The following is a 13,052-nucleotide window of genomic DNA, read 5'->3' as shown; positions in this document are numbered from 1 at the left end:
GTAGTTTTCTAATTCTGTTCTTTCTTCATTTATTAGTTGGCAACCTTTTGTTAAAGATAGTGCTAATTTTTAAATAGAACTTATTAAATTAGAGTCATGAAGGATTTTATGGTGAATGAAGCAAATTTTTGGTTAGTTTTTAGTATATCTTACTAGTGTAGAACTAAGTGTATTTGCCTTACCCTCATCCACAGAGGATCGAAAGAAAAGGTGCTGGAGAGAGGGATCTTCTTGACCTTTGTGAAGCTTGTAATACATAAACTCCTTCACTGTTTCCGTTATTTTGGGATGTTTGCTCTTTTTCTCTCTTTGAGACACCACTTGTTTTTAGGACAAATCAGAAAAAGCTATAGAAGAATTTTTTTCCTCAGTTTGTATTATTTCTTCATAAACCAAATTTGGTAGTGTTTTTTTCATGTTTCTTTGGGTGGTTTTATGACTTTTTTTGTAGTTTAACTGGTGATAATTATGCAGTGTCATGCAAAGTAGCTATTTTAAAAAATCCTTTTCTTCTGTAATGTATAAGAAATGCCATAGTTGGATGAGCTGTCTAAACCTGACTGCCTGTCGTCTGTAGCTGGTTTCCCAGAACATGAAAATATTAACAGAGTATGTAAGATTGTTTCCAAGTGTCACAGGGCTTTTAGAGGAAATATTCTTTAAATATTGTCTTCTTTGTTTGTTCTCAGTGATAAGCTACTACTAAAAACCGGCAGCAGTCTCTGACATACTTATAGTGTCATTTTATTAGTTTGTAAAAGAAAAAGAGGCCTGGTCCACTCAGGTTTGTTAGCTCTCATAAAGTCTGCCTTTATCATATTCTTTCTCCAAGTTCCATCTAATTTAATTTAGTCTCCTAGCTGTAAGTGTGTAGCTTTTTAAAGGTACCTATCTCACATGTACCAGGGAGCAGCCAAATATAGCCACAGTGTATTTGGAGATGGGTTGGCTGCAGAATGAGTAAAGTTGGCATTTAGGCCGTGTGGCATTACTGGTAGTGGTGATAACATTGCATTGGTTTTGTTCATCTTATTACGTAGAACTTGGCCAAGATTTATTTACCGTTTTGTTCTTAGAGGAGAGACTACGAGTGATAACATAGGCCTTAGATTCTCTCTTAGATGTGTACCCTGGTATGCATTTTTAGAGGCGAAGTGTGCTGAAGTTTACTTTTGTAATATTTCCAAAGATGGTATGGTCAGCATCATTCTTTAGGGGAGATGAATTGGAAAGGCTTTGAAGCTGGCCCCTGTAGCACACTGTGAGGAAATCGCAAAGGCAAGACATATTAGACCCATGTGGAGCATTTTAATCAAAGATACGTGTAAAAGGTGTGTGGTATTTCTTTTCAAAGCCGGTGCATTTTTCTCTGTATGCAGTAACAACAGCTAGATTTGAAAATGGAATGTTGGTTTACAATTTAGCTTTTTGGCACTTTCTCCTTTTTTAAAAATAAAAAAACCCCCAAAGTTCCTAGTGTATTTTAGAAAATAGCTCTCTGACTAGGCTGTAGGATGAGATACATTTGACCACTGCTGGCTTATTGTCAGTTCCCTGTTAGGTAAACACGCTTTTGAAAACCTTACTTAATTATAGATTTACCTGATCATTTCGTAACTGCTACTTTAAATTATGTCCCAAAGAAAGTTTCATGAACAACAATAAACCACAAACGTTTTGTTTATGAAGATAGCTTTGTCTGAATCACGTTTTCTGTTCATCATTCTGGGAATTTTTGTGTACCATACATTTTCATGTCTCTTCTAGGCCAGTGTTCTGCTATCTTCAAAAATTTTGTTAGCACTGATCCTAGTGATCGTTTACCTTTTTCGGGAAGTATTCATAACAATTAAATTCGGGGGGCAAGAAAAGTGGGAGTTATTTCTAAGTATGCATCTTTAATGGATAATTGAATTCTTGAAAGGAGCGTTATGAAGGAAATGACTCAGCAGAAAACAGCACCTTTTAAATTGTAATCCTTAGTCTGCCCTCGTATTCATAGTGTTTTTCCTTTTACAATGAACATTTTCAAATATACAGTAAAATAGAACAAATAATAGAATGAATAGCCATTGTATTGGCTTTTTGCTGCTGTAATAAAGTACCACATACTCAATGGTTTAAAAAAACACCAATTTATAAGAAGTCTAAAATGTGTGTCTCTGGGCTAAAAGCTAGGTGCTATCAGGATGTGTTCATGCTGGAGAATCCATTTCCTTGCCTTTTCCTGCTTCTAGGAGCTACACGCATTCCTTGACTTATGGCCTCATTTCTCCATCTTCAAAGCCAGCATGTCTTGCAAGTCCTTCTCACGCTGCTGTCTCTGGTTCTGTCAGTTTGGTCTTCCACCCTTAAGGGGTTACACTGAGTTCACCTGGATAATTTCTCTATTTTCAGCTAAGTGATTAGCAGCTTTAATTCCCCTTTGCCATGTAATGTAACATATTTACACGTTATGGGGAGTAGGACATTACTGGGATGATGAAAATGTCCCTGAACATGGTGATGGTTTTACAACTTGGTAACTTTAGGAAGAATCTTTGAATTGTACAATTGAAATGGATGAATTTTATATAATGTAAATTATACTTCAATAAAATTGTTTTTTTTCTTTTAAAAAACCTTTAGATGCTCTTCTTGCTTTGAGGAGTAAGTCCAGATTTCTTAATGAAGCATATTGGCCCCCCTCTAATTAAATTTTTTAAAAACTGTGGTAAAGTACACATAACATAAAATTTACCACCTTAACCATTTTTAATTGTACGGTTCAGTAGTGTTAAGCATGTTGTGCAACCAATCTCCAGAAATTTTTCATCTTGCAAGACTGAAACTATACCCATTAAACAATAACTCTCCGTTTCCCCATTCCTTCAGTCCCTGTCCATCATCATTTTACTTTCTGTTTCTATGAATTTGACTACTCCAGATACCTCATATAAGTGGAATTTGACATTATTTGTCTTTCTGCCAGCTTATTTCAGTTAGCATAAGGTCCTCAGTGTTCATCCCCATTTTAGGATGAGGTAGATTTTCCTTTTTAATAATATTCCATTGTATGCATATACTGTATTTAGTTTATCCGTTCATCCGCTGGTAGACACTTGGGTTGCTTCTGCCTTTTGGCTATTGTGAATAATGCTGCTGTGAACATGGATAGCAAATATCTCTTTGAGACTCTGCATTCAGTTGTTTTGGATAAATATATACCCAAAAGTGGGATTTCTCGGCCTGAGTTGTTTTAATTTACCTTTCCAGCACTTCTGCCTTTTTTTTTTCAAAGATTGGTACCTGAGGTAACAACTGTTGCCAATCTTCTTTTTTTCTTTTTCCTGCTTTTTCTCCCCAAAGCCCCCCGGTACTTAGTTGTATATTTTTAGTTGTGGTTCCTTCTAGTTGTGGCATGTGGGATGCCACTTCAGCATGGCTTGATGAGTGGTGCCATGCCTGCATCCAGGATCTGAACTGGCGAAACCCTGGGCCGCTGAAGCGGAGCGCGGGAACTTAACCACTCGTCCATGGGGCTGGCTCCTCTTCTGCCTCTTCTAACAGACTTTGCACCAGATGTGCAGACTCTATCCCTTGAACACACTGTACAATTTTGAATTAATCTGGGTTTGTTACGTTGCAAATAGCAAACTCACTTCAAACTAGATAATGCTAAAGGGGCAAGGGGTATTTAAAGGATATTGCTATGTTACACAGACTTCCAAGACGGGCATTTGTTTGGGCTTCAGGAACAGCTGGAACCAAGGACTGAAAATACTTGTAGATTTCCTTTTGTGTTTGTGGTCTTTAGGTCTTCGCAGTGGTCTTCCGTCTCTGCTGAAGAGAACCATGACTGTCAAAAGCTCCCAGATGTGTAGTTTATAGACCAGGTACTATGAGAAAAACTCTCTTCCAGTTCTAAATTCCTGGGTGGCCCCACCCCCATGTCAACTCTGGAATGACCTCACTCTGTACTAGGGAATCCTCCGTGAAAGTGGGAGCATTCCCTAAACAAGTAACAACTACAGATACTCTCCTCCCCCTCCCGAATGAGAGAGGACTCCTAGTCACGTCCAGCTGTCATACTGTGACTTGTTGCAGGTGCCCCATCCAACCAGCTGAAGATCTCTGGGAGGTAGCTATGCTCTCCCTAGTTTAGCCTTGATTGGTCCAGATATACGTTTGCATGATCAGCAGTCCGTGGGCCAAATGATACATTTTTGTTGTTGTCGTCATTCCTCTGCCCTCTGTCATATAGTCCCAGTATACGATTGTGAGAAACCAAATAAAAAGGAGAAAAGAAAAATACTGTATTTTGGTCACTGGTTTATTCCATTCAGCAAAGATTTATTAAGCACCTTCTATGTGCCAGGTAATGTTCTCAGTCTGGGGCATACAAGCAGTAAGAATACAGAGCATATACTGTCTTCTATAGGATGGGAGCAGTAAGAGAAAATCAGCAAGTCTCGTGGTCACCCGTTAACTCATTTCGCTGGCGGAGGACTGAATGCCTTGGCCCGGCTTCCCCCAGAAAGATTCCCCATGTCTGATATCCTTTAGGACCATACTTGAGAGGAGCACAGGGCATGTAGCGGCAGTGTCAGAGAGAGTTCCTATATGAGGGCCATGCTGCTTTAGCTTTCCCCTTCCAATAAGATGCCATTTTTGGACCTAGAGTTTGACTGGGAATATAATAATTACAGGCTCCTGGTGATAGAACTCCTTTCAAACTTCACTACTTATCCATTTCATACTGGGCCATTTCCTTTGATAAATAACCAACTCCAGTAATATTATAATTAGACTTTTTACTTCAAGAGAACATCTAGGACTGGGTTAGGTCCCTTAGCTCTGCTTATCTTTCCAGTCTGAAGGTCTCTACCCTCAGGGTATGGATGGAAAATTCTGGATTTAGAGCTTTCTCAAATCTTCTATGGCATGTCACTTCCTCTAGACATTTCTTTCAGAGAGGATATGGCCAATAAGTACACGAGAAGATGTTTAGGATCCTTGGTCATTAATGAAATGCAAATCATAACCACAGTCGGATATCACTTCACACCCACTAGGATGGCTGTAATGAAAAAGAAAATAAGTGTTGGTGAAGATGTGGAGAAATAGGAACACTTGTACATTGCTGGTAGAAATGTAAAATGGTTCAGCTGCTATGGAAAAGAGTTTGGTGGTTCTTCGAAAAGTTAAACACGAAATTGCCGTATGACCCAGCAGTTCTACTCCTAGATTTATATCCAAAGACATGAACACGTATGCCCACACAGACACTTGTATGTGAGTGTTTATAACAGGATTACTCATAATATTCAAAAGGTAGAAACAACCCAAATGCCCATCAACAGGTGAATGGATAAATAAAAAATCATGCAGTCCTGTGTCTCATAGAGTTTTGGTCAATGAGGAACTGCATATGTGACTAGTCTCTTAAGGTTAGTACCATATAGCCTGGTGTGTAGTAGGCTATACCATCTAGATTTGTGTAAGTACACTCTATGATGTTTGCACGATAAGGAAATTGCCTAATGATGCATTTCTTGGAACGTATCCCTGTTGTTAAGCTATGCGTGACTGTATGTATGTATAATGGAATATTTCTCAGCCATAAAAAGGAATGAAGTGCTGATCAACATGCTGCAGTTTGGGGTGAATCTCGAAAACATGCTAAGTGAAATAAGACAGAGACAGAAGGTTGCGTATTATATGATTTCTTTTATATAAATTATCTAGAATAGGCAAATTCACAGAGACAGACATCAGAAGATTAGTGGTTGCCAGTGGACTGGGGAGGAGGGATGAGGAGTGATTACCTAATGGGTCTGGAAGGCTCTTAATGGATATGAGGTGATGAAAAAGTTTTGAAACTCGAGAGAGGTGGTGGTTGCACAACGTTGTGAATACACTAAATGCCACTGAATTATGTACTTAAAAGTAGTTAATTGTATGTTTTGTGAATTTCACCTCATTTTTTTAAAAAAAGGAAAAACAGTTTGATCCTGAGATGTTAGCCAAAGGCACTTAGAAAGCCAGTGTTATATTACTGTGTCCTCAGAATCTGCTTTTCATTGTTGTTGTTTTAAACTATAAGCCAATTTTACTATCTCAGATGACAAGAATACCCAGTGTAAGACGGCTCTGGGGTTGCCTACTTTAGTGGTTCAACTCTGTCATAAAGGACAAAGCAATTATTTCTCTTTCTGATCATCCTTGGCATGTCATTAGGTCTCCTGAGGTTCCCAGTAGGTCCCTTCATTTTCCCAAGATGGTTGCAGTAATTCTGTGCATTGAATTTTTTTTTGTATCTTCCAGTAGCAGCATAAAGTATACCCTCTCTTTCTTCTTTTTTCCATTTACCTTTTTATTATAAGCTTTTTTTTTCCCTTAAAGATTGGCCCCTGAGCTAACAACGGTTGCCAATTTTTTTTTCTGCTTTTTTCTCCCCAAATCCCCCCAGCACATAGTTGTGTATTTTTACTTATGGGTCCTCCTAGTTGTGGTATGTGGGACGCCTCCTCAACGTGGCCTGACGAGCAGTGCCATGTCCGCACCCAGGATCTGAACCAGTGAAACCCTGGGCCGTCAAAGCGGAGCGCACGAACTTAACCACTTGGCCGCGGGGCTGGCCCCTATTAGAAACTTTTTAAACCTACAGAAAATTTTAAAGAATTGTAGAGTGTATGCCCTTATACTTATTACCTAAATTCAACAGTGGTTAACATTTTTGCCATAATTTGTTTTCTCTATGTAAAATTTTTTTGAATCACTTCAAAGTTGTAGACATCACGACCCTTCATCCTTAAACAGTTCAATGTGCTTCTCCTAAAAATAAGGACGTTCTCTTACATAACTGCATACTAAGATACTAAGATAATTTACAAAAAATACTAATAAAAAATATCCAGTCCATGTTTAAATTTCCTCACTTGTCCCCGGATGTATCTTTAATGACCCTTTCATGTTTTTTAAAGAATCAGAATCCAGTCAAGAACCTCAAGGACTGTATACTATTGTGGTTAATGCCTCTTTAAATCTAAAACAGTGCTGCCACCTTGCCTTTTCATGGCAGAATGCTTGTTTTTTACTTTATGTTTGGGAAAAGTATAACTGTTGATGATAGTTAGAAGGACCGGTTCTAAAAAGTAATAAAATTAATGGATCAGTAAATAGCTAGGGAAAGGAGAAGAAACAATCTTGTGCTCTCTGTGGCTCTAAGAAGTAGGTAAATGCTGGTGCCAACTTTGTTGCTCCTCTTAATGAAGTTTTCCACAAGTTCTTTCTTTTTTCTACTGTCTTCGCATGTTAAATAGTATCATCTGTGAGTTAGTTTTTAGGTTTGAAAATATTGAGAGTCTTCTTTAGCCCGACTCCTATTCCCTACCTGCAGTCATCTTTCTGTTTTAATGAAATTCTCAGTTTCTTCCCAGGCCTTAACATTCACGATGGTCACAGGTACATATTTTTTGGCCCCTCTTTTCGGTCTTTCATGTTAGATTCGTGTTGAGTTGATGTTGGTAAGCCCTTGTAGGAACCCCCGTAATTTTGCTGATCCTTTTCCTACTCAGGTTTTTCAGTCATTCAGAGATAGTAAGGCCTTCCTGATCCCTGGGAGGCTTATGGCCTCCACTGCAGTGTCATTGGCACTCCACAGGTGAGGGAAGCTTCTTGTGGTTCCGGATAAGTATTGCTCGAAGCCCAAAGATGCTGTTGTTGGTGCTTAAATGGATTGGTTCATTATTCTGATTTCTCATTTTAATTTGTGTCCAAATAAGATGGATGGTTTTCTTTTTCTCATAAATAAGTTGGATCCTTTTGAGTTTCTTACTTGTTTAGAGAATGGAAAAAGAAGGTATTTAATTTTATTTTCCTGAGAATCTGAGCTAATTCTCAGACTTTTGGCGTTTCCTCTTTAAATCTGATTTCCTGATTTTCTTAACTGTTTTCTACCCCTGTAATTTTGAGTGATGTTCCTGGCAGTCTAATTGGTATATAGATGATTTTTCTTTGTAAGACCAGTAATCTGACTTATGTATGTATACATAGTACAAGAATAAAATATTCTGTGTTTGTGAATATAGTAGTCCCCTCTTATCCACAGGGATACGTTCCAAGCCCCCCAGTGGATGCCTGCAACTGCAGACAGTACTGAACCCTATATATACTATGTTTTCTCCTGTACATACGTAATAAGTGACTAACCAGTAGGTAGGTAGCCTACACAGTGTGGGTACGTGGACAAAGGGATGATTCACGTTCCAGGCAGGACAAAGTGGAAAGGCGCAAGATTTCATCACACTACTCAGAATGGTGTGCAATTTAAAACTCAGAATTGTTTATTTCTGGAATTTTCCATTTAATATTTTTGGACTAGGCTTGGCCTAGGGTGACTAAAGCTGTGGAAAGTGAAACCATAGATAAGGGGCAACTACTGTACATGCAAGATTAGGTATTTAACCACTTCAAGAATTCATCTTAACGAGAGAGTTACAACTAATTCATTCATCGAATTCATGATGGTAATTAATATGTTCTTAAGAAAATCAGATGTTCACAGTGTTATTAGATAATTAGCAAATTCTGGATAAGTTAAAAGTTTTAGGCCTTTGGATAGGTGTGGTTCTGAATTCTAATAATTGGCTGTCTAGCCTGGGGCAAGTTATTTATCTGTCAGTGCATCTGTGGCCTTATCTATAAAGTGAAGGTTGGACAGTATTGCTTCTGAGTTACAAAACTGCATTTCAGCAGGGTACACATAATCATCATCACCAAAGTCTAGTCCAAATCAGGTTAACCTGATTATCAGTGCAGTTGAAACTGTGTTGTGCACCAAGCCCATTTCTCACCCCAAGTAGGAAAAGCTGCCTTGGGCTGATAGGCTTGGTGTGAGAGGCAGTTGGAGTTACCTTTGTTCGAGGTCTCCGGGTTACCACAGTCTTCTAGACTGTAAGCCTGGTAGAGGCAGGGGCCTTGTCTTTCTTGCTAGGTGTTCTATGCCTAGTCCCAGGGCGAGTGCCCAGCACGTGGATAAATGCTCATTAATTATATACCAATATTTTAATATAAAAAATTCAGTTTTGCAGATGAATAAACTGACATATATGCTTAGCCACAAGTTCAAAGCCCCACAGCCAGGAGTTGGAGCTGTCTCCAAACAAAGTCTGTGCTATGTAACATAAAATTTACCATTTTAGCCATTTTTAAGTGTAGAGTTCTGTGGCATTAAGTATATTCACAGTGTTGTACTACCATCACCATCCTCCATCTTATTAGCCTGTGTCTGTTTTCCCCACTGTTACACTGCCTCCCCTTTGTTCTTCAGGGTGCTTTTTACCGTCTGAAATCAGATTTAAAAACTTTTTGAGCAAAAACACTGAAGGAACCTGGAAGTTTAAACTTTGAGGCTGAATAGTGAGTCAGTGTTCTGTTTTCCGTCTCTTCAGTCAGCTCTATTTCATGGAGAATTTCTTGGTGTCTAATAATAGTTGAGCATGTTGTTTTGAATCGGAATACATGCTATTGTGTCTACTTGTTCTCACACTGAGTTGGAGCTCTTTGGTTTATTCCTGCTGTTGCTCAGCCCAGTGAGCTGTGATCTAAATCTTTCCAGTGCTCTGGAGCTGTGTACCCACGTTTTGAGCCGTGTACCTGCCTGATGGGTTAGAACGCCACTGGGCTGAAGTCCACTCCCTGCCCTGTACTTGGGAGGTGAATTTGCTTTGTCATCCTCCACTCCTGCTTCCTGCCAGGAGGCCAGTTCACTACTTTCAGTTTCACTTTGGGCTTTAAAAATGTTTCTTCGTCTTTCTCTGGCTGAAGTACTTGGATATAGAGGTACAAATAATCGGTTATGTTGGTCTGGCTGTGGGATGAATTGGGATGTGCAAAAGGAGATGTGAGGAGGAGGATGAATCTGCCTAAGTAGGGTAGCTGGACTTTTCCACTTGTTAGTGCTTCTACTGCAGTGGTCTCGAAGTCTTGTCTGATATCAGGCAGAGCCAAGTGGTGAAATATGACACAGGCTGAGGATGAGAATTGGCAGTTTTCCTGAGTACACAAATAGTTTCTTCCCTCCCAAGCATATTTTATGGCTAAGCGAGCTGAAGACAGTTTAGCAAGCTACCTGCTGGAGACCTGCAGCAGAAAAATTATCTTTATAAAAAGATGAACACATAGCTTTTACAAAACGTTTTCAGAAGAACAAATGCGAACCAGGCTTATTTTTCTCTCCCTCCTTTTATCCCTGATCTCTAAGTTTATGTCCTCCTGAGTCTGTTTGTGGGTGGTAGGGTTGGACTTCCCCAAGGTTGACCAGTCGCATTTTCTTCACTTTGGATCACAGTCAGCTAGGTAACGAAGTTGCTGGGAACATTAAAGTCTGAGCCTTCCTACTGAATGGTCAAGCAAGCAGGCACAGTTTGGCCCCTGGCCCAGCTCTGCTCTATGTAAATTTTGTCTAGCACACACAGGACAGGCAGGCAGTTGGTGGTGGTGGTGTAATTCCAGTCACCACTAATATGACAGGCCACCATTGCATGAAGCTTGACCTGAGATAGCTGCTCTAAATATAGCCTGCCTTTCTGGCAGCTGCAAACACCTGGAGGAACAGGCAGGCCCCAGCAGAAAAGTATTTGCTGTTAATAGCATGTGTCTTGAACAGTTGTATACCGTCAGAGCTTATTTCATGCTATGTTTATGCATAATTAAAAACAATCCACTGGATCCATTGGCTTATGGTTAGGTTATGTTTAGAAAAATGCAATTTGTGTTGTTGTCTACTGTGGGAACTGGGGATGATGTCACTACTTTGAGTAAGATCATAAGAGAAGCAGTTACTGTAATTACCAACAACTTCTTTGATCTCTATAATGAATACAGCTTACTTAAACCCCATAGTGGCCTTTGGTTTCTGGCACTGATGAATCAAGCTGTCAATCATGTGATTCTGTTCAATTATGGACTCGAGTTTATGTGCTTGCTAGTTCCTTCTTACCGAAGGGGGTTTATGAGTAATTAAAATGAACACTAACATTTACAAATGGTACTTCCAAAAATGAAACTACAAATGGCTCCATAACATGTAAAAAGTACTTAACCTCTCTCATAAAAAGAGAAAACATTTTAAGAATTCACTGAGATTTTTTACCTATCAGATTGACAAAAATCCAAAATTTTGGAGAAACACTGTTGATGAACAAGCGGGAAAATAGGCGCTCTCATACATTCTTGGTGGGAGCGTTTTTTTTTTTTTTTAAAGATTTTTTAAAAAATTTTTTCCTTTTTCTCCCCAAAGCCCCCCGGTACATAGTTGTATATATTTTAGTTGTGGGTCCTTCTAGTTGTGGCATGTGGGACGCTGCCTCAGTGTGGTTTGATGAGCAGTGCCATGTCCGCGCCCAGGATTCGAACCAACGAAACACTGGGCCACCTGCAGTGGAGCGCATGAACTTAACCACTCGGCCACAGGGCCAGCCCCTTGGTAGCAGCATTTTTAACTGTATAACTTTTGTTGAGGGAAGTTCAGATATATCTATTAAAATAATCACAGATATATACTCTTTAACCCAGTGGTATCACTTATAGGAATTTATCCCATGGATGCACTTGCGTGTATATAAAATGATGTATGCTTAAGCTTATTTGTTGAATGATTAAAGATTGGGAACAGGGCCCCGCCCTGTGGCCGAGTGGCTAAGTTCGTGTGTTCCGCTTTAGCGGCCCAGGGTTTCGCCAGTTTGAATCTTGTGTGCGGACATGGCACTGCTTGTTGGGCCATGCTGGGGCGGTGTCCCACATGCCACAACTGTAAGGACCCACAACTAAAAATACACAACTATGTACCGGTGAGCTTTGGGGAGAAAAAGGAAAAATAAAATCTTAAAAAAAAAAAAGAAAGATTGGGAACAAACTCAGAAGTGGACTGGTTACATAATTAATGATGTATTTATACATACAGTGGATATAGATGTAAAAAACAATGAGGATACTCATTATGTACTGACATAGAAATGTCTTCATGATATATAGTGTTAAGGGAATAAAGCAAAGGACCAGTTTGTAATATGCTTCCAATTATATAAAAAGGGGGTAAATAAGAATATATATCATTTGCTTGTATGCACATAAGGAAGTTCTAGAAGGATATTTAAGAAAGTAATATGAATGATTACCCGTGTGTGTGTGTCTCCGTGTAGGAAAGAAGAGATAAGATGGGTATTTTTCACTGTATGAAACTTTTTGAACTATGAGCATGTATTGCTTTTTCAAAAAATTAAGTAATTAGAATGTTTTAAAAAATGGAGCTTCTTTGAATTCTAGTCACAGTGACAGAGGAGCTCTTTTGATTGACTTCTGTACCCTACTTGCTGCCTGTGAGTAAGAGGGAGATTTTTCTTGTTGTTGCTGGTGGTGGTGCTGATGTTTGTTACTTTCTGTGTGGGTAGCTTGGAAGAAAATGATGCACAAGTTTGTTGGTCTTGGTGTTTTTCCTGTTGTTCCTCAGCCAGAAACGGTGGCTCTGAAGATTTGTGTACCAGGAGCCTCAGGTTCTATAACAAACCCTAAGAAACAGGTTTTTTTTCCTTTTGTTTGACAATTAGGATAATATGCTTTGGGCAGGACTGAAGTCTTTTGCCTTTTCTCTTTATTTGCAGGAACCTACAAGCAGCAATTGGCGCCTATTATGACTTTGAGAGCCCAAACATCAATGTGCCCTCTATGTCCTTTGTTGAAGATGTCACCATAGGAGAAGGGGAGTCGATACCTCCTGATACTCAGTTTATAAAAACATGGAGGATCCAGAATTCTGGTAAATGTATAATGGGGATTTCTTCCTTGCCAAGCTTTCTTTTTCTTAGTGGTTAAAAGGAAATAAGGAAATGTTTTAGCTTAAGTTATGTGATTGTGTAACTCTGAGCTTTTTCTTATACATGATATAGCATTTTTTTTCTTGTGCTGGTATGATGACCAGACATCAGTGAAATATCCCCTACCCTAAAGTGGAAGAAGGATTTAAGTCTTGATGGCATCTAAACACAATTCAGTATTTATTTGATATCAGA

The 13,052-nt window shown here is 39.2% G+C and overlaps 1 protein-coding gene across 5 annotated transcripts in view; it reads left to right on the top strand.

Annotated features, from left to right (window-relative positions):
• ILRUN (inflammation and lipid regulator with UBA-like and NBR1-like domains) overlaps positions 1–13,052 on the top strand; it is a 106,121-nt gene that overhangs the window by 20,559 nt on the left and 72,510 nt on the right. For all 5 annotated transcript variants that reach the window (XM_070245428.1, XM_070245426.1, XM_070245427.1 and 2 more), the window contains exon 2: positions 12,645–12,799. In XM_070245428.1, coding sequence (XP_070101529.1) covers positions 12,645–12,799 — 155 coding nt within the window. The remainder of the gene's footprint in view (positions 1–12,644; positions 12,800–13,052) is intronic.

This window comes from Equus caballus, chromosome 20 (assembly GCF_041296265.1).
Source record: "Equus caballus isolate H_3958 breed thoroughbred chromosome 20, TB-T2T, whole genome shotgun sequence".
Lineage (NCBI taxonomy): Eukaryota > Metazoa > Chordata > Mammalia > Perissodactyla > Equidae > Equus > Equus caballus.
The sequence above is the reverse complement of the archived record's forward strand: the minus strand, read 5'-3'. Positions and strand labels throughout refer to the sequence as shown.